The 21905-nt window shown below is 40.2% G+C and overlaps 3 protein-coding genes across 4 annotated transcripts; 2 read left to right on the plus strand and 1 right to left on the minus strand.

Annotated features, from left to right (window-relative positions):
* The first annotated feature begins 1375 nt into the window (after positions 1–1375).
* cldn15la (claudin 15-like a) lies at positions 1376–4881 on the plus strand. Its single transcript, XM_027158205.2, has 5 exons — positions 1376–1697; positions 2987–3151; positions 3508–3589; positions 3999–4109; positions 4558–4881. The coding sequence occupies exons 1-5, from the start codon at positions 1481–1483 to the stop codon at positions 4634–4636; spliced, it is 654 nt and encodes a 217-aa protein (XP_027014006.1). The 5' UTR covers positions 1376–1480; the 3' UTR covers positions 4637–4881.
* Positions 4882–7078: 2197 nt separating this feature from the next.
* Positions 7079–14452, plus strand: saga (S-antigen; retina and pineal gland (arrestin) a). Its single transcript, XM_027158202.2, has 16 exons — positions 7079–7181; positions 7711–7777; positions 7946–8006; positions 8103–8147; positions 8293–8492; positions 9664–9723; positions 9850–9917; positions 11055–11190; positions 11939–12023; positions 12122–12194; positions 12287–12424; positions 12505–12582; positions 13125–13139; positions 13248–13300; positions 13947–13956; positions 14058–14452. The coding sequence occupies exons 2-16, from the start codon at positions 7730–7732 to the stop codon at positions 14158–14160; spliced, it is 1173 nt and encodes a 390-aa protein (XP_027014003.1). The 5' UTR covers positions 7079–7181; positions 7711–7729; the 3' UTR covers positions 14161–14452.
* Positions 14453–16100: 1648 nt separating this feature from the next.
* LOC113650152 (collagen alpha-1(X) chain-like) lies at positions 16101–21040 on the minus strand. 2 transcript variants are annotated; one of them, XM_047806518.1, is made up of 5 exons: positions 21013–21040; positions 18318–18807; positions 17966–18046; positions 17748–17828; positions 16101–17668 (listed from the first exon to the last, which is right to left on the minus strand). In XM_047806518.1, exons 2-5 carry the CDS (start codon positions 18805–18807, stop codon positions 16779–16781), a joined length of 1542 nt encoding a protein of 513 aa, XP_047662474.1. In that variant the 5' UTR covers positions 21013–21040; the 3' UTR covers positions 16101–16778. The 2 variants fall into 2 exon arrangements, with proteins under 2 accessions (XP_047662474.1, XP_027014095.1); XM_027158294.2 differs by lacking the exon at positions 21013–21040 and adding an exon at positions 19729–20979.
* Positions 21041–21905: the final 865 nt, after the last annotated feature.

A 21905-nucleotide genomic window follows, 5' to 3' on the forward strand; every position in this document is an offset into this window, starting at 1 on the left:
TCCAGCAGATAGAGAGAGAGAGAGAGAGAGAGAGAGAGAGAGAGAGAGAGAGAGAGAGAGAGAGAGAGAGATAAAAAGAGAGAGAGAGAGTGAGAGAAAGAGAGAGAGAGAGAGAGAGAGAGAGAGAGAGAAAGAGAGAGAGAGAAAGAGAGAGAGAGAGAGAGAGAGAGAGAGAGAGAGAGAGAGAGAGAGAGAGAGAGAGAGCTTTTAGCTCACAGTCTGGACTTTGAGTTTTGACAATCAACCATTAACCAGACCATAAAGCCATAAAGCTATAACGTTAGAAAAGCTCATCATGGTGTCTAACATTCGCATGATGCAGTTTCAATGCGAAACCAAAACACTGAGCTCATTTTAATTTCGCACAGTGAAACTGTCCAGCCAACAGCCAACAGCACATTACTCACTGTGATGAATCAAGGATTTCGATTGCTTCCATAGTTTCAAGATATACAAGATCTACTGATGCACAGATCCATACTGAAGCCTATGTTGACAAAAGTGCACCTAATTTAAGGGATGGTTGAAGCCTGAAACTGGAAATACGTGCTGGAGTGTTGAGACATAACTTATGCCAATGACGTGACAATGACAGTTCATTTATATAGCACAATTAATTACAACTTCTGTCGCTTTTGAAAATAAAAATGTCTTTAGCCTGGACTTAAAAATATTAACAGAAGAGGTTAGTCTAATGGACATTGGCAAGGCGTTCCAGAGCCTGGGGGCAGCAATACAGACAGCACCATCTCCCCTGCGCTTAAGCCTTATCCACTGTATTATTACAACACAGAGACTCTTTGGTCTTGTATGACTGGAAGGAATAAAGTATGGTTTGGTGTTTGGATTATTTCTCATTTCTCAATTCTCACAGCCATAAAATCTTATCACAGTTTCACACTAGTGTTTTTTTTATCTACAGTTTTCATATTGGATTCCCAGTGAAGTGTATTGGCGTGATGTTACAGGACACTGTTGCAGGGTTTTTTTGTTCTCCTCCAAACGTTCTCTCGGTGTTCCTTACGATCAGACAGTAAAACTTAAATTAGACAAACAACATCCTTTAATTCTACAAAATAAAGGTTTAACAAATTGGAATTGGAATCTTCTTTTCTGAATTTGTCTAAGGCCTGTGTCCAGCGTTCTGGCTTCACCATGGACGGTTGATTTTGACTCATTAATACACAAACCCTCCTACCATCAATCATACTTGGTAAAGCCAAACATGGTTATCTGGGTCATTGTAAGATGGGGAAGTGTCCGTCCTCGGCTCCACACCCGTCGAACCACGTCGTCATCGAAAGCAGAGTGGGCGCTCAGGGTGTGGTGTTCAGCTTTATGACCCTCTGTAAAGGCTAAAGTCCGGCTGTTAACTCGGAATAATTCCACTCTCAGTGATCAGGAAGGAGACAGAGAAGAACAAGGAGTTTGTTAGCTTCATAAAGCTGCTCTTTGATTAGATTTTCAGTCAAACGTGAAAATGTCGGCAGCACTGGAAATAACCGGGTTCTTGCTCGGCGTTGCATCGTGGTTGGTAACCGGCGCCGCATTAGCCAACGACTACTGGAAAGTCTCATCATTCTCCGGGAGCGTCATCATCTCAAGCCGTCAGTACGAGAACCTGTGGCACGCGTGTGCCGAAGCCAGCTCCGGGATCGCAGAATGCAGAGACTTCGAGTCCCTGCTGGCTTTACCAGGTGAACTTTCAATTAAAACTAATCCATCAGTAGAACTGAACACTCTGTGTATTTGTGGAAAGGATTATTGGATAATTTGGCTAACTGAAACAAGCAGCAGTCTTTATTCAATTAAATGTTCAAGGTTCACGCTCGAAGATCCGCTCAGTTTTTCAGGCCGCCATTTTGACGTCAAAGTCACATGAAAGGATCTTGTGAGATGGACGAAGCCCGCCTTTTTTTATGTTATTTTATTTCATTTTATTTTAATTAATTAATTAATTTATCTATTTATTTATTTATTTATTTGTTTGTTTGTTTGTTTGTTTGTTTGTTTGTTTGTTTTTGCCATTTCCATGCTTTATATTTATCTATTTTTTTTTAATTCTTTATTTTTTTTTAGAGAAGAATTATTTTGCTTACGATTCTGAAATAATTAGAAATAAACAATATAATAGAATCTTTTGAAATGTAAGTTATAAATGTCATTTTTTTCTCAGATTTAAAGCCGTTTAATCCACTCATGGAGAAAAAGCCAATATTTATTTCAAATAATAAAAAAAAACAAAGCATCTGTTATTATTATTTCTTGTATTCTTTGTGTAGATTGTGTTTTCCTGGCAAATCAGGAAGTAAGGAACAAAACGCACTGTGTTGTTCTGATAGTAATAATAATTTAAAAAAAAACAAAGAGGAAGAGGAAGAAGAATTCACTGTAGTCATACCGTTTAGCTGACGACCCATATATATTTTCTATATATTATTTGCCTTGTACAGATCATTCAAATTTTATTGGAACTATTTTTATTCTATTATTATTAAATTTTTTTGTTCTATTTTTGTTCAGTTTTTCAGTCGGAAACCTTTCGCTTCGTGTCGTATCGTGTGTGTTAAAACAAATCAACAGATAAAATGTTAACGTCAGAAAGTAGAGCTAAACCCCTAAAGGTGATTATTTTCTTTGATTTATTTTCATTTCCGCACAACAACTGTCTTTTATAGCGAGATGTTCCATGTGATTGCGATTCATGTGATTAATATTAATGGCGGTTTTGCGCCTTCCGACCAATCGGATTTGAGATCTCCACAGTGGTCTCTGATTCTTATTGAAGGTGACCAGCGAGATGATTTTATGATGAAATTCTCAGGTTCCCAAGGCTCTGCTGATCTCTGAGGTTGATCTGATCCTGATTTCATTGTTTTCATTGAGCTGGAGGAAACTTATCAGAGCTGAATGCAGGATAATCGGACATGTTGTTGGAAGTTTACGCCATTAAACCAGTTTCTGTGGCTTCTTCTCTTCTGTCCAGGTTTCATCCAGGCGTGTCGAGCTCTGATGATCGTCTGCCTCATCTTAGGCCTCTTCGGGATGATCGTGTCAATCCTGGGCCTAAGGTGCATTACAATCAGGAGCTCCAGCGATAAGGCCAAATCTAAGATAGCCGCCACCGGTGGCATCCTCTTTATCCTGGCAGGTGAGATTTTATTCTTATTATTTCTGTAAGAGAAAGTATGAGTTGCGATAATAATGTGATAATGAAACAATCATTTCTGCCTTAATCCAAGGTGTCCGGTTTGTACAGTGTGAACCAAATGACATAAAAAAAGTATTTTTTAAAGTATTTAAATGTTTGTGATAAACTGGCTGATGCAATCATCCGTTATGTGTTAGCGCTATTAGCCGACTCTCTTCATGCGCTAACTTAGCCTTGTAGATCCAGGACACAATACATTCATGGTTAGGATTTAGAATTGTTTTTATTTAATTATTAAGAAATTAAATTATTAAAAAAATAATTATTTAGATTTTGTCCCCTTAACTCCTGGTCAGGTCTTTGTTCACTGACGGCCATCTCGTGGTACGCTGCACGCATTGTTCAGGACTTTCAAGACCCTTTCAGTGGAGGCATAAAGTGAGGACTCTCTCTCTCTCTCTCTCTCTCTCTCTCTCTCTCTCTCTCTCTCTCTCTCTCTCTCTCTCTCTCTCTCTCTCTCTCTCTCATATTTTCCCACTTTCCCTTTTTCACACTTCTTCCTCTCACACTAAACTTGTTCTATTTCCTTTTTGTTTCCCATTATCTGTCTTTTTATTGTTGCCTGTATTTCTTTTCTTTATTACCAGCTGTTTTATTCATCCTTTCTTTATTTTTTCGTCCTTTTTACTTTCACATTTTGTTTTTTTTTCTGTTTACTGTTTTCCTTCATCAATTCCCCCCTCCCTCTCTCTCTGATATGTGTGTGTGTGTGTGTGTGTGTGTGTGTGTGTGTGTGTGTGTGTGTGTGTGTGTGTGTGTGTGTGTGTGTGTGTGTGTGTTTGTACAGGTTCGAGTTGGGGGTGGGACTGTATATGGGATGGGGCGGAGCCTGTCTCTCCATTCTGAGTGGTGCTCTTCTCCTCTGCTCCTGCAAAGGAGCATCCTCAGGACCCAAGGGGTGAGATGCTCACACACACACACACACACACACACACACACACACACACACACACACACACACACACACACACACACACACACACACACACACACACACACACACCATGACTGCTTACACATATGTCAAGAATTTCTAATCAGTTCCAAATCCACAGCTTTTAAAATCTGATTGCATCATCGCCTGTGAGACTTTATTCATGAACGATGTTAACAAATAATAAAGGCTTAATTAACAATTCATTATCTACATTTATTTATTAATTATTTAAACATCTGGCTTTGATAAATCTGATAAATTTGATAAATCTTTCAGGGCTCCATTCAGCCCCAAGGTTAGATAGTTTCACTTCTTCTCGAGTCGATTAAAAATAAAAGCATTGACCTTTAACCCCACAATTCTTATTATTCTTATGTTGTTGTTATTGTTGTTGTTGTTTTCTGTACAGCGGTTACTACCCCAGCAGTCAAACGGCGAAGATCCACAAACCCGTGTCGGATTCAGAGACGGCGAGGGCTTACGTTTAAACCTCAGGAAAAAAATACTTTTCTGTGCATGTAGTGTTGTTACTTGTTAGTCCTCTTTTTTCTACATATTTTTTTAAATATGAATCTGATGATTAATGTGGAATCCGATTCGTTAATGACGTCAAAATATTTTCGGGGTTTTAAGACGTGATATAATTTTATCTGTTTACTGTAATTGACCTGTATTGTGTTGTTTTTGTCTTGGATTTCAATAAAGCTGAATAAAACGGACCAGAGAGACGTAACGTGATGTCCGGGTCTCTGTTTATTCTGTTTGTTCTGTTAAAACGAATGAATAACAATAAAAGGAATACAAAAAATATAACAGAACAAAGTCTGCTGAGTCTTTGAACACATTTCATGCCCAGATTAAAAAAAGCCCACATATACACACACTTTTGGTGTAACGTCCCATGATCACGAGGAATGAGACGCTTTAAAAGCTGTTGTGTTCTCGGCTGAGTGTAATCTAATCCTCTGTGTGTGTGTGTGTGTGTGTGTGTGTGTGTGTGTGTGTGTGTGTGTGTGTGTGTGTGTGTGTGTGTGTGTGTGTTACTGTGCTGACACGGCGGACAGTGCAGGATTACACACAGGATTAGAGGATTACAGGTGAAGGAGGGAGCAGAGCACCGTGCTGCCCCGCTGTTACTCCACCTTAGTGATACACCTGGGAGAGTGAACACAGGAGGGGGGGCTGAGTTTAATCACTGCTTCTGCTCTTACTGCTAATAACTCATGACTAACACACCCGTCTGTCTGTCTCTGTCTGACTGACTGTCTGTCTGACTATATGTCACTCATTCAGTCTATCTGTCTGTCCATCCATCAATCAGACTATATTTATATATATATATTTGAGTGATGCAAATAGATAGATAGATAGATAGATAGATAGATAGATAGATAGATAGATAGATAGATAGATAGATAGATAGATAGATAGATAGATAGATCTGTCTATCTATCTTTCTCATTCAGTCTGTTTGTTCTTTTGTTCATCTATATACATATATGATTATTTATTTATCTGCTTGTCTATATATTTATTTCTGTCAATCGATATCATCCATCCATCCGTCTGATTATTTATTTATTTATTTATTTATTTATTATTTATTTCTCTGTATGCCCATCCATCCATCCATCCATCCATGTGCCTCACTCTATCTATCTATCTATCTATCTATCTATCTATCTATCTATCTATCTATCTATCTATCTATCTATCTATCTATCTATCTATCATGCAGGCTGTATGTCCATCCATCCCTCCATCCATCCATTCATCTGTGTGCCTCACTCTATCTATCTATCTATCTATCTATCTATCTATCTATCTATCTATCTATCTATCTATCTATCTATCTATCTATCTATCTATCTATCTATCTATCATGCAGGCTGTATGTCCATCCATACATCCATCCATCCGCTATCTATCCATTCATTCATCCATCTGTCCATCAACCCATCCATCTGTCTGTCTGTCTGTCTCTCTCTCTCTCTCTCTCCCTCTCTCTCTCTCTCTCTCTCGATCTATTCATCTGTCCGTCCACCTATTTGTCTGTATGGTTCTTTATTATGTATGTGTCTGGGGCGTGGCTGCTTTCCCGCTCTCCAGATGTTCTTTTACTGTTGAACTCAGGATGAGTCTTCGTGTCTTTAGTGCAGGATCTTTACTGTATATTTACTGGAGCTGTCTCTAGTCACTAACCGTATAAAGCTCCTCATGTACCATGGAAGCGCATCACAGTTCAAACACAACTGAAAAATAATTGTGTGGAAAAAGATCTTGTGTGGAAGTAAGTGACAGCATCGCTGAATTCTGATTGGTCAGAAGACAAGGTGGTGATTAAGTCGCTCTGACTGCAGGTTCTGATAACGTTATGGTTTCTATAATAAGAGCTCATGAAGCTGTTCTGCAGGAAGGCTCTCGACATGTCACGTCTTCGGCATGGAGCGGCGAACATAAGTGAGAACTTTTCAGACTAAAGGTTGCTAGGATACCAAATATGAATGTCATTTTTATTAAATTTGCACCATGACGGGAAATATCACTCCAGTGCCAGTTTACAGCATTTTGTTTGATTTTTGTGTTATGACAGGTGTGTATAGGTGTGTGTGTGTGTGTGTGTGTGTGTGTGTGTGTGTGTGTGTGTGTGTGTGTGTGTGTGTGTGTGTGTGTGTGTGTGTGTGTGTGTGTGTGTGTGTGTGTGTGTATAGGTGTGTGTGTTTCTTCTGCCCATCACACCACGGTGAGCAGTCAGTAATCTCACCTAGTGCTGACCAAGGGGAACCGAATCAAATCCGCTCAGCCAAGGCATCACAGCTACAGGAAGTGCACAGCTGGGTGTGTCCACGTGTGTGTGTGTGTGTGTGTGTGTGTGTGTGTGTGTGTGTGTGTGTGTGTGTGTGTGTGCGAGGCAGGAGCGTTAACCTAATTACCTGAGCAATAACTCAGGATACAAATAGCAGCATTATACTCCCTATCAACACTCTGTTTCTCTTTCTCTGTCTCGCACCTCAGCCGGATCGACTGGACCAGGTACGAACATCACGACACACCGAACTCTAGCGGAATATTATAAAACACATACAGACGTGCGGCCATATTTATGACTGCGTATTAACACGATTTGTTGTGTTTCTAGTAAAACACACCGTTTCTGTTTTCTAACCCTATTCTGAATAATTATATTGTATAAAAATAAGAACATCCAGTAAACATTAAATTAAAGAATATATGAAAGTTTACATTAGATCTGTTTTGTCCTTGACACTCAGGCAGTTTAAATAAACTAGGGTTGCTTTATTATTGAAGTGACAGCTAAGAAAAACATTTCTGATTGTTATTACATAGTTATTATATTATGGTTTAAGTCTAAAGTCGAATTGATCGGTTAAACATAACTGCAAGTGTCACTTAAGGTATAAAACATTCAATGGCATCAATTTGAATAGTTTTAATAGTTTTAGATTTGATTAAAGGCTCTTTGGGGTTCAGTGTGACACAATTACACGGTTTCACAATTTTATGAACGCTGATGTTGTTCGATCCTTCGATTGCGTATCAGACCTCACAGATTGGACACAATGAGTCCGAAGAATGTCATCTTTAAGAAAGCGTGCAAAGACAAATCGGTGAGTGAGTCACCTGCCGAGCCTGTTAATGAAGTGTAGGTCTATTGTGAAAGACTGGAATATCACAGTAATACTGTGTGTGTGTGTGTGTGTGTGTGTGTGTGTGTGTGTGTGTGTGTGTGTGTGTGTGTGTGTGTGTGTGTGTGTGTGTGTGTGTGTGTGACCCAGGTGGCTGTGTATATGGGGAGACGTGATTTTGTTGATCACGCCGATTCAGTGGATCCAGTAGGTGAGAATTCCCTCTTCCTGTCTTCTTTTACTGATCGATCGATCACTGTAAAGTGATCTTTCACTGTAAAGCATAACACATCTCTCTTTCTATCAGATGGAGTTGTTCTAATAGACCCCGAGCTTCTGAAAGGCAAAAAAGGTCCATCTAAGCTCATTTCATTTAAACACGAGCCATATGAAACCTATTCACTGCTTCTGTCGTGATAAATAAGCAAATTAGCGAAATTCTGCTCGATCTCTCAGCGAATCGCTATGAGTCTTCGTAACCATGAATCTCTCTGTAGCATACGTCACCCTGTCCTGTACGTTCCGCTACGGGAGGGACGACATGGATGTGATGGGAATAGCGTTCAGGAGAGACATTTACCTCTCCACCCGGCAGATCTACCCCTCTCTGCAGGATAAGGAACAGTGCACTCTGACCAAAGTGCAGGAGAAACTGCTACGCAAACTGGGCTACAACGCATACCCCTTTTTCTTTGAGGTGAGTCGCTGGGGGAAATTAATGTCATATATATATATATATATATATATATATATATATATATATATATATATATATATATATATATATATATATATATATATTAACATAATAGTGTATTATATCTCCATAATACACTATATATTATATTTCCACTATAGTCTAATGAATAATATGGTTCCTGACAATTAAAATTCATACAAACAACAAAATGATTTGAAACTATTTTCAAAATTCTAGAAAAAAGTAAATTAATCATCAGAGATAATAAAGACCTCAAAGTAAGTAAGGAAAGTGTCTATGGCAGTTGTGCGAATTTTGCTAAAAAAAATAGTTTTGAAAAATATAAATAGTTGAAAGTGGGCACAGTGGCTTAGTGGTTAGCATGTTCGCCTCACACATCCAGGGTTTGGGGTTCGATTCCCGCCTCCGCCTTGTGTGTGTGGAGTTTGCATGTTCTCCCCGTGCCTCGGGGGTTTCCTCCGGGTACTCCGGTTTCCTTCCCCGGTCCAAAGACATGCATGGTAGGTTGATTGGCATCTCTGGAAAAATTGTCCATAGTGTGTGAGTGAATGAGTGAATGAGTGTGTGTGTGTGTGTGAGTGTGTGTGTGTGTGTGTGTGTGTGTGTGTGTGTGTGTGTGTGTGTGTGTGTGTGTGTGTGTGTGTGTGCGCCCTGTGATGGCTTGGCACTCCGAGATAGGCACAGGCTCCCCATGACCCGAGAATTTCAGATAAACGGTAGAAAATGAATGAATAAATTGTTGAAAAATATTTTTTAGCTTTTAGATGAACCAGTTCTTGTTAAATTTTCAATGAACACTGTTTACAGCCAAACCAATTCAATTCAGTTCAGATTTATTTTTTATTGTACAGCTTTATTATAAAGAAATATAGTAGAAAAAGTTCAAGATTAATATTAGATGAATGATGTTATTCCTAATGAACAGGTCTGAGGTGACTGTGGTGAGGAAAAACTCTCTCTCTCAAAAACTCAAAAGTGAACCTTGTCCTCATTCTGTAGGTGGTGATTATAAACAGTTATAAACACCAGAGAGTGTTATTATGAATAACGTCCTTTCTACAGTCAGATAAAATCAGACAATCGTGTATCGATTAGGAGGTTGTAATCTTCTCTTAAAATGTCTGAAATCTTTGTTTTCCTGTTTCAGTTCCCTGATAATCTGCCTTGCTCCGTGGGACTGCAGCCGGCTCCTACCGACGTGGGCAAGGTGAGACCACCTGATGTCCAACTTCTTAATAACTTATTAAAGGGATGTTAGTTTGTGAATACATACATCTTTAAGTGTGAATACTGCTGTGCCTTGCCTTGACCTGAGCTTTATCATTATTCACAGCACTGTGCTGTCGAGTTCGAAGTGAAGGTCTTCAGTGCTGAGAACCTGGACGCTAAAGTCCGCAAGAGGTCAGCGTGTAATATATCAGCTGTGATCAGCTTTCCTTTTTAATTTTTCTTTTTTAAATGTTGGTGAATCTTCGTATTGCTAAAACTACGTTGGAGTTTATTTATCAGTCTATTATCAGCTTATGAAGAATGAACTGTTGCGTTAGTCACAAAGAAAAAAACTAAAGCTGACTTTTCTTAATCTCGCTAGTTATTTGATCGATGCTACGTTTAGATCGTTGCTGAACGTTTGCTAGCTACCTCGGCCGTTAGCTAGCATGAACTTTAAAGCCGTAGTTCTCAGTTGTCTAATTATGTTGGCTTTGTAGAAGCCTGTGTGTAACATTCTGTTATGCTACTGTAGTTATTTTTCTTAGCTACTCCACCTACAGCTTTTGAGCTACATGCACTAAATTATTCGGATATGTTGTAGAACCTGGTCTGAAGTTTGTTGCATTTACTTTTCTAAGCGATCCGAGTACCGGTACTTCCAGTACTGGGTCTCAAAATGGCCTTTTATTTCCCATAGACTCCCATTATAAACTTTGGAGGTTTATAACTCGGCAAGCTTTCGAACTATCTACACCAAACTGCCAGCTCCTTTAGGGTGAGACTCTGAACAAAGGTTTAAATTGGTGTACCGAGTGGCCTTAAGGTTGGCCCGCAGCCCCACCCACAAAATATGCAAAATCAAAAAAAAAAATTAAAAACATGGACATGTGACATATCAAAACACTCAGAACAAGGAGGGGAACTTCCTCACGGGTATTCTGATGACGTCACTTGATATCACGTGAAAAAATTAAGAAATTAGCACAACATGGACATGTGACATTTCAAACACTAAGCCCAATGTAGGGAACTTCCTCAAGAGTATTCGGATGACATCACATGCTTGTCTCCACTTACCTCAAAATGTTTTGGCACCCTAGCTTGCTGTCCACTTGCCTCCAAAAGTAACACTAACCCTTATGTCCACTCGCCTCCAAAAAGCACCGGCCTTTGTGAAAACTTCGTCAAAGCCAACATCAAAGTTTGTCGCAACGAACTTTACAAATCTGGTACCAATATTTTCTTTGTTCTTGACTCGATCTGAAATACCGAAGCCCATACTTGCTCTTAGATAGAGACCAGAGACCATTTTGTTTTGATTTGCAGGAGTACAGTACGTCTGATGATCCGTAAGGTCCAGTACGCTCCAGAGAAACCTGGTCCAGCGCCTTCGGTCTCTATCACTCGTGACTTCCTCATGTCAGACAAACCCCTGCACGTGGAGGCGTGCCTGCAGAAGCAAGTGGGTTTGCTAAAAATATGTATATATGCTATTTATTGTTTAGGTATAGCTGTATAATTATTTCATTTATAGAAGGAGTCTCCGGTGTATGAGTCAGAGGTAAAGCTGTCAAGGAGTCTTCAGGAAGAGGACGTTTATGTGTTGCAATTTCTCTATAACTAACAGTGACGAATTTTGCCAGATTGCTGTAATATTTAGAGGTGATTGAGTTTTTCCAATAAAATTCTGCTTCATAATAGACCACCTCACCCCACAGCACCCTTACCATAGCATAGGAATTGGTAGGAATATTCATCATCCTGGTTTTTGGACTGGTCTTTTTGGTCATTGGGTTCCATCCATCCATCCATCCATCCATCCATCCATCCATCCATCCATCCATTTTCTACCGCTTATCCGGGGCCGGGTCGCGGGGGCAGCAGTCTAAGCAGGGATGCCCAGACTTCCCTCTCCCCAGGCACTTCCTCCAGCTCTTCCAGGGGAATACCGAGGCGTTCACAGGGCAGCCGAGAGACATAGTCCCTCCAGCATGTCCCAGGTCTTCCCAGGGTGGACATGCCCGAAACACCTCATTGGGTTCCTTGGGGATTCTGGTGTCAATGTCAATGTCAATTGGACTGCTTTTAGACAATCGGCCCAGTAATTCCACACAAATCCATGCAATATTATGGTTCAGCTGTACACGATAATGTTAACAGTCAGCGGTTGATTGATTCCATATAACAGAGCACTTTTTTTTTTTTTGCAGACGTATTATCACGGAGAGCCGATCAAGGTACGAGTAAGCATCAATAACGAGTCTAACAAGAATGTGAAGAACATTATTCTTTCTGGTGAGAGAGGAGACAAACACAAATGTTTTAGAAGTCGGTACACATTATTGGGACTAAAGGAAAGTTTTGGATCATAAAATGAATTGTGTGATTTGCAGTGGATCAAATCGCCAACGTTGTTCTGTACTCCAACGACAGCTACATGAAGTCAGTGGCCACAGAGGATTCTGGGTATGTGTCAGAACATATCACAGCTAGACCGAAGGTGTGTTGAGCTATAAAAATTAAGATGTATGTCTTATATATAACATGTCTGCGTCCAGAGACACCTTGGGTCCAGGTGGGAAAATGGAGAAGGTATACACACTGCTCCCCCTGCTGGCTAACAACCAGGACAGGCGAGGAATTGCACTGGATGGAAAACTCAAGCATGAAGACACCAATCTGGCCTCCACTAGCATGTGAGCATTGTAGTTTACAAATTAATGATTGCGTCTAGAAAACATTTCTGTCCTTATGGACCATCTGCTTTATGGCACAGAATTAAAGAGGGAGTCTTGAAGGAGGTCTTGGGGATTCTGGTGTCCTACAGAATCGCAGTAAAGCTCATCATTGGAGGGTCAGTATACTTCTATACTGTAATCTCTAATTACACCAGAACATCCATCCATGATGTGTGAAGGGAAACTCACAAATAAAAATGTTAAATTGATGCTTGCATAAGTATTCACCCCCTTTGCTGTGAAATATTAGTGCTGGAGCAACCAGTTGGCATATATGTAGTCAAATAAAACATGGTGGTGGTAGCACCTTATTCAGATTTGCCTTGGCCTTTTGTTTTCTGGTTCTACAGGAACACGTGTGTTTATACTGAGATCATGGGACACGTGACAACTCTATGGAGATAATTATGTGACTTTGTATAGTCACATCACAAATTTAGTTACTTTAGAGCTACTGTAGTTGTGCAGTCTTAATTTCTTGGATGTTTTTTCCCAATTCTTTTTAATTCTATGGCATATTTCATGCAAAATCCTGACAAATGATTCCAAATTATTCAAAAGGGGATTAATACATGTGCAAAATACAGTATGTGTTCATTCTATACATCTACAGTACATCATGTTTGTGTTAATGTTGTTTCATCTTTGTTTTTTATAGGCTGATGGGATCCAGGTGAGTACTGAAGGTGTAGTTTTGGGGTTTCCTTCAGGAATAAACAACATTTTTGCATTTATGATGTATATAAGAAAGCGATATTGCTGTTTTATTTTTGATCATCAGTGAGATCGGGCTGGAGCTGCCGTTCCAACTGATGCACCCGAAGCCTGAATCAGGTATCCTGTAGACTTAAGATGAAAATTCGGACATGTTTCTGTTATACCTCACAATCCTGACCTGCCGTTTAAATATTCGAGCTAGTTTCTCAATTTTCATACGCAGTTTAAAGTTGCGGGGCACGGTGGCTTAGTGGTTAGCACGTTCGCCTCACACCTCCAGGGTTGGGGGTTCAATTCCCGCCTCCGCCTTGTGTGTGTGGAGTTTGCATGTTCTCCCCGTGCCTCGGGGGTTTCATCCGGGTACTCCGGTTTCCTCCCCCGGTCCAAAGTCATGCATGGTAGGTAGGTTGATTGGCATCTCTGGAAAATTGTCTGTAGTGTGTGAGTGTGTGAGTGAATGAGAGTGTGTGTGTGCCCTGTGATGGGTATCCTGCCTCGATGCCCAATGACGCCCGAGAAGTTCGGATAAGCGGTAGAAAATGAATGAATGAGTTGTAATAATGGGTAAATTGCTGTAGTTTAAGAGAGCTACAACACTAGACAGCATGGAGGTGGTGTCAGTAACTCAACTGTTTGATTTATTTTTCACATTATTGATGTTTTTTTAAGTTTTTCTAACATACTGTTTATGTGCATGAGTGTAACAGTGTGTATTTAATTCAATGGACTGAACTCCTCTGCTTTTCACTGTTGCTTCCTGAAGTGAGAGAAAGGTCAGTGTTTTATCCCTTTAATATAATAACACCTTGTTTTGACTCATTTTCGCGATTTGGTACAATTGACAATAATCTGCTCCTCTATGTCTCATGTACAGCGAGACGGATGACGACATGGTGTTTGAAGATTTCAAGCGCTCGTTTATGAAGGGCGTGACAGAGGATGACGAGGAAGGGAATATTTCTGCTGGGGAGCCTTGAGAAACCTCCGAGGAACCAATCGCTAGCTGGAATGCTAGCTAGATGGCCGACCTTCTGGAGTTGTAGAGAGAGGAGCGAGTTAGAGAGCGCTCAACTCTGAACGTCTGAATTACATTGAGATGAGATGTTGCAGACTTCCTGTAGTGGACTAGTAAAAAAAAAAAAAAAAAAAAAAACTGGCTCTCGATCTTGAATCTTTTGCCAGTCGTTTTATGTTCAGTCGTAGTTTTTTAAATGGTTCCAAATTGATATACTGTAAGTCCACAGAATATGGCCAGTGATTTTAGACCTTTTTTAGCATCTGCAAGAAAGCAGATATAATAGATAGATCATGTCTCTCATTGTGCAGCAAACCAAAGTCTATTGTACATATTTTTCCGTTTTACAGCATACTATCACAGTATACTATAATAAAGATGAAAGATCTCAGGATTTTGTTTTGTTTGTAATGATCACATCCTTGTGCATTTTGTCATATTTCAGGATAATTTTTTTCCATATTTAGATGCTGTACAGCTGAAAAATTGTCATAATAGAAATCAACAGAAAAGTAATAGTACGAAGATCTCATGGTGATTATGTTACTTGTGTATGCCATTAAGCAGTATTATAGTTATGGTCATCATTTAAATGAACGTATTTATTTTATGAGTCTCACACTTGTTTTTTATTTAACCTGATTTTGCATTTAACCTTATTTCTTTAAAGAGTTTACATTTGACTAGGGACAACATAAAGACTAGGGACAACATAAAGACTAGGGACAACAAAAAAAAATTAAAGTTGCTTGCTATGGATGTGTTACTTTGGCTGTAAGTTAGAAAGTCCAAACCTCTGCCATTTTACAGAAGCAACCTAAATCATGTTTGATTAGTAGACAAAGCAGTTACAATCAGGACCCCATTTAGGACACCAATTAATGATCTTATCAATATAGAAGATTACAGAAATATCGAAACTCAGCACAATGGTCTTAACTGCTGTTTCTTTTGAAGATGTACTATGACTATTTACAGAATTTCATTTGCATGTTTATAGAGCGGGGGGGGGGGCACGGTGGCTTAGTGGTTAGCACATTCGCCTCACACCTCCATGGTCGGGGTTCGAGTCCCGCTTCTGCTTTGTGTGTGCGGAGTTTGCATGTTCTCCCCGTGCCTCGAGGGTTTCCTCCGGGTACTCCGGTTTCCTCCCCCGGGTCCAAGGACATGCATGGTAGGTTGATTGGCATCTCTGGAAAATTGTCCGTAGTGTGTGAGTGTGTGTGAATGAGAGTGTGTGTGTGTGTGCCCTGCGATGGGTTGGCACTCCGTCCAGGGTGTATCCTGCCTTGATGCCCGATGACACCTGAGATAGGCACAGGCTCCCCGTGACCCGAGTAGTTCGGATAAGCGGTAAAAAATAAATGAATGAATGCTTATAGAGCTAGATTAGGATGGCACATGTCGCTGAAAGAAAGATCTGTAGCTAAATAGACTCTTATTTTGAAATTAACCTACTTAACTGTCCAGAAAGTTCTCGTCCAAGTTCTTGGGATAAACATGCAGATCATTTACTGCATTTATGAAAGTATTTCAGAAGGAGAATATGATCCATGGGGAAATATCTATCTACAAGCTGGCAAAACACAAGGTGAGCTAGTCAAAGATAAGACCGTCTTTGCTAGTTGGTAGCCATTGCAGTTACAAATGCTAACTCCAGAGGAGACGCGCTTGTTTCCTGCCCGGTCCATAGAGACAGCGGTGTGGACTGATACATTTTGGGCGCTGCGGCTTATTAGATATATGATAAACAGACAAAAAGTTTTTCTGCGTGAGAAATATGATGTGTGGCGGGAGATCGTGATAAAAGACCCAAATGCGTGACTGTCACTCTCAATGTGTGACACTCTTGACAGCCCTGTATTAATCTTGAGAAAGTTATTAAGAGTGAGGCAATTAGAAAATCTCAGACATTTATTAATTGATTCAAGTAATAATGAAGCTGAAAAACCGGTCTACCAGTCTGACCAGCTCAGACTGTGATTTGACGCTGGTAGCTGGTCAGACCTCCTTGCTTTTCCAGCACAAATGACAGATCACAAGAAATACAGTTGAGATAAGATTAGGATAAAATGCTGTAAAGTCAGACAACATAACAGGGTCACATACACATACAAAACCAATTGACTTCAGTTTCCAGTACATACAATCTCTCGTCCGTTGTGCAATCGTTCATGCTAATTCTATTCAGTTTCAAATGATCATCATGTCCACTGAACATGCCGTACCTTATTTGAAGGCTAAGAAATATCTGAGCAGAAGGGCTAATTACAAAGAATGATTTTATCTCTGTCGGTCAAGTTTTATTTTTAAATTTAGTTACCGTTCTTTCAGAAGTGGATCAGACCCAGATATCTCTTGCTATATAAGTGACTATAGTGTCAAAACCCAAACCCAAATAGGTGACTAAGCATCAAAACCTCTGATAACTGACCTTTCAAAATCAACTGCTATACCCGAGGTTTTGATCCTATGTAGGAAAAGTCAAAGCAGATGAAAAGTATCAATATAGATACTAAAGAGTTTTGTTGTCTTTTATATTTTTATATTTTAGCTATTTAGGAATTTAAACAATTACATTTATGGGCCATCGCCCCAGCTGTATGAGCCACTGATAGGCTCAGGTATGTCTCGGGATAAGGGAACATCACAGCTGTCTGGGTAAAGCAGGTAGCCAGTGAAGGTGCTACTGGCCTCACTGCCTGTACAGAAACCATTACTGTTCATGTCTTTTACCTGAATCCACACTTCATCACCCATTTTCAAGTGCAGAAGCACAGACTGAGAGACCATTGCAAGGTTTACCTGCCCAGTACTTTTTATGACCGGGGCAAAGTTTTGGAAGAGCCCGACTTTGAGCACTTTGTTAAAGGCACATAAATTGTAGCTGAAGCTGTATGTGCCATTGACGGGAGCCTTGTAGACACCATTAATGGGGTTGTAGTGACCCTCTAGATTGTAAATGACTATGCTAAAGGGCACAGGACTGTCTGAATTTGGGTAAGTGATAGCCAGTCTTGCAGAAAACCCTGACTGGATGGCAGGAGAGCATGGGCCAGGGAGACCTGTCTGTCCCATCTCTCCCTTTACACCTTTAGGACCACTTACCCCTTCAAGCCCCTGAGAACCAGCATTCCCTTTTTCACCTTTTGGACCAGGAGACCCAGCAATTCCATTTTCACCCTTAGCCCCGTCCGTGCAATTACACACACCTTGTATACCTTGATCTCCTTTCAACCCATTAAAGCCTGGAACTCCAGGCTTACCGATTTCACCCTGATCTCCCTTCTCGCCTTTTGGCCCAGGTTCTCCTGAGCTTCCTGGGAGTCCTCTAGGCCCAACTGTCCCTGGTAATCCAACTTCTCCTGGAGATCCACTTACAGAACCGCATGTTGAAGAACAATCCCCGGGTGGTCCAGGAGGTCCTGAGTCCCCTGGCATTCCTGCCGTACCCATGTCTCCTTTGTCACCTAAATAAAAAGAGACCTTGAAAATGTCTGCAGGATTTAATATAGTGGTTAATGTGTCTGAAATTGAGGGCATACTAACCTTTGAATCCACGGTCTCCGATTCTTCCCATTGGACCCGGTGGACCATCGTTCCCTGTAGTACCTTCATCACCTTTCTGGCCTTTAACATCGAAAATAGCTGTGATTCAGAATCTAAACCTTTACTGTTATTGAGTTTGCAACAAATTATTCATATGGTCAGCATGACTAAGCAGACCTAAATTCTTACAAAAGATCAGCAGGATGTCTTGTATTTACCCTTAAATCCTGTTGGCCCTGTGAAACCTAGTGGACCACGTGGACCAGGTAAACCTCTACTTCCTGTACTCCCAGGTTGACCTGGTAAAAGATATTAGAGCATAGGGTACCAGATAATCAGTGCCATAAGTAATACAAGAGGGCATGCACATCTGTGGATCCATGGAGAATAATCAAAAAGAGCTAATCAATTTCATAACCCATCATTCTGGGAATCCATTAATCCCAGCACAATTGGTCCAACTCATTGTATTGTGCTGGGAGCAACGACACCTCAAAACAGTTTAGAGCAGTGGATTCCCAGGAGTGAAACTGAGATACTCTGTCACAGGAAAATGTAAACTCTAATTACCTGGTAGGCCTCTGTCTCCTTTATCACCCTTTTCGCTCTGCCAAGATCCTTTGCACAAAGTACAGGTACAGAACCAGGGTACTTGATCTGCAGTTGGGGGCACAGGGGCTTCCAAGATCATATCACAATATGTCAAGTCTATTACATTACTTCTGTGGAGAGCATGAGACCGACTATCTGGTGGCAAGGGATAACCGTTTGGTGGCATAGGATAGTTCTCTGTTGGAGCAGACATATCATTCGGCATCCCATACCACATTTGGGAGCCAGTGCGTATCTGTGGAGGGCCACCATCCATTATGTAGTTGGCTTGTTGTGGCATGTTCTTGTCAGGCAGTGGAGGATAATCACCAGAACCCCAGAATTCAGGGGGAATGGGCCTGTCAGGTGAGCCCGGAGGGGGAGGTGCAAAAATCTTTGTTTGATTATTTATAAACATTCCTTTTGACAGAGCCGAGGTTGCCAGTACACATAGTAATACCTTTATCATCTGGAATAAAAAAAAGATGTTTAAACGCTGAGGTAAAGGGCTGTGTAAAAAAGAGTCACCAGAAGCTTAGCATGTCATGGTAATACAAAACTAAACAATAATTGCTAAGTGGAGCAAGTGTTTTCACCACGCCTTTACATTTCCAAATCAGATTAAGCGGCGTCACGTCGGATTTCCACCTTGCGATTTTATTTCTCAGGGTTTATTTTCAAATGCATCTCAGCACTGTTGACTTCTCAACTCTGATTGGTTGGACGATGTAGATGAATTCGATGACAGTGCAGCCATAAGATAAATCACCATTTTCTATTAACATGGTCCTTCCTATAAAAGGAACCGCAAACTATGGCGTACATAATCTAGGTCTAAATAAAACAAATAATAAATAAATAAATAAAATGTAAATGCTATAATAAGGTGAGGTAACATTAATTCAGCGTTCATATATCGAATAGCTTTACAACTTACAGATTGTATCTTTTTAAGTTTCCCAACATTAAAAAGTCTGAAGACAGATCTGTGTTTTTGTGGTAATAAGCTACGGTTTTTGGCTTCTGTCCCTAGACAAAAACCGTCGATAATAGATGGCAGCAATGGACAAAAACTACATTCAGTCAATCTTTATCAACAAAACACTGGAATAGTTGCCTAGTTGCTTTGGTTTAAAAGCAGTGTGATATAAATATATAAAAAAGGTTGCCAATTGTTCCATAAAAGCATTCCCATTAAACAGCTAGATCTTTTCCTATAGTTGATAGTGCGTGATAAGCTACATTATTACAGTAAATACACAGATACTTCTTGGACGTGTTATACAAATGAATTTATTTGCACATCATTCAAATTTTATGATATAAAAAAATTAAAAAATAAATCAAAATCGTCAATGTCATATAGAGAGAAGTTAAACGGTATACTTACGACTGGTGAGAAGTCTAGAGCCATCATGCGGACAAATTGCTCACAAAGTAAACCTTGTAACCAGCACTCTGACAAATTTATAAGCCTTGCCTCAATCACCTTCTCCCAGTATGACTTTTCCCAAGCGGGCCAGTAAACAGAGCAGATGCGATATGCTGTTGTGCTGGACACTAAATAAATAGGGCTTTTTTTTTCTCTTTAAACCTTGCTGGCACTCGAAAACATGTTCTACACAATGATAAGGAAAATAAGGATGGGTTGTTCTCGGACCATCCCTTCTCCATGCTCAGGTTTCAGAGACTGGGCTGATGTAAGGATAAGACACCATAAACCATAAAGTGATCCATTTGGGATGACTGCTGATGTAGATTCCATTGCTGATGACCCAAATCATTTACACAGTCACTTATTCAGGAGAAATCGTATGACAATGTGTATTTATTTCAATCATTTACAACAGTGAGTCGTGTGCTATTGCAGCCGTCATGGACAAATCTCAAGTGTCCTAGGTAGACAAATGCAAAGGAATCTTTTGGGAAGAGTTATAGCCTCTGAGCAGGGACTTGAGAGGTCACTCTCAGGGCTAGCAGAGCCTCCGGGGGCTGACCACACCTCACTCTTCCTCCGCTCGGCCATGGAACCCGAGATTCTCTCTATTCTTGCTTGGTCATAAAGAATGAAATATATGGGACACGGTAATCTCTGAAATAACACTCGGTGACAAAGAGAGGTAATAAAAGATAAATGTCTAGCGATGATATTTGTCCTCATTTCCACACTTCTAGACCTCCGATGGCATTTTTCTGCACACGACTATGAAAGCCTTCGTTCAGGTACCTAATGTAAAGGAAACCACTACATGTGTACACAGTTTATACCAATTGTTACTTTAGACGTGTTTTGCTCTGAGTGAAGAGCTGGGTGTAAATCAGCATTTTGACAATCCTGCTAGCACACATTAATGTAAACCCAATATAAGTGAGGAATAAAACACAATGGGGTGTGCTGTTATTGGGAACTAATCCAAATAATCACCATGGTGCTGGTGGTGTGATGCAGCCTGACCATATCATACAACCCTGGAATTCTTGAGCAATTACATTCATGTATTAAAGAAGAATCGCACATGATCAATTTTAACCATTTGGTGTTAAGTTTAAAGTTCTGGAATATCAACAAAACAAGTTATTTCCAGTTATCTCCTACACTATAGCAGTGATAAACACGTTCCCTTATCAGACGCTCTGTTTTTTTCTCTCTTGACATTTATAAATCTCGACTTACCAACAACTACCCGTTCTTTCAGCTTGCAAATGGTTGGACTTTGCTAACTCTGATTGTGTAATACATGTAAACATTGCTACAAAATCTGCTTCCGAAAATCCAATCATTTCAATCTTAAGATGTCATTTTATTAAAACTCTCATGAAGTTTGCCAACTCTCCCAGATTCGTAGATGTCCATAGACGCTAATATCTGTGATATTTAATGCTAATGCTTATCACCATTATAATCATCATGGCGCAGTCTTTTCAGTTGACCGCAGGCAAGTCTCGCTGTCTTATTATCAGCCCCCTGTTCATGAAGCCAGGTGTATTTTGGTCAGCCTTGTTTTCTTTTACTCCTTAGCTTCCAGGTAGCTTTACTATGCTGGTTGTACGTTTAGAAGTCGTGACCAGTCTACCTCCAGCACCTTTTGGAGAATCTTTACCTCTACCTTTAGCTACCCCAAGTTTTGGAGGATGACGGTATCAGGCCCAGCGTATCAGAAAAGGATGAGATGAAAATATTATTTCATTGACATATCGTTGCCTCCGGATGCTTCTTTTATTCAAATCAAGCAAACGAACATCTAGAAACTTTTCTGTCAAGCAGGTTTTCTTGTGTAGCAAGCCAAACGTCACCATATCAAGGATCGAACAATGTGAACATGTCTATAAATAGTCTTAGGTGTCTTATACGGAGTGTTTGCTGCTCACTTCTGTTGGCTCGTTACTATAGAAATGCTAATGTATTAAAACGAGCGGATTGTCAACCAATCAGGTGACACAAATCCACACATACTGTTTGAATAATTGCGATATTTTGTACTGTTAGAATTCATCATTTTTGAGGTTTTAAAGATGAAATCGCTCCCGTTTAGCCGTTAAGCTAAATACGAGTTCCTCGCATGTTGA

Source organism: Tachysurus fulvidraco, chromosome 22 (assembly GCF_022655615.1).
Source record: "Tachysurus fulvidraco isolate hzauxx_2018 chromosome 22, HZAU_PFXX_2.0, whole genome shotgun sequence".
Taxonomy (NCBI): Eukaryota; Metazoa; Chordata; class Actinopteri; order Siluriformes; family Bagridae; genus Tachysurus; species Tachysurus fulvidraco.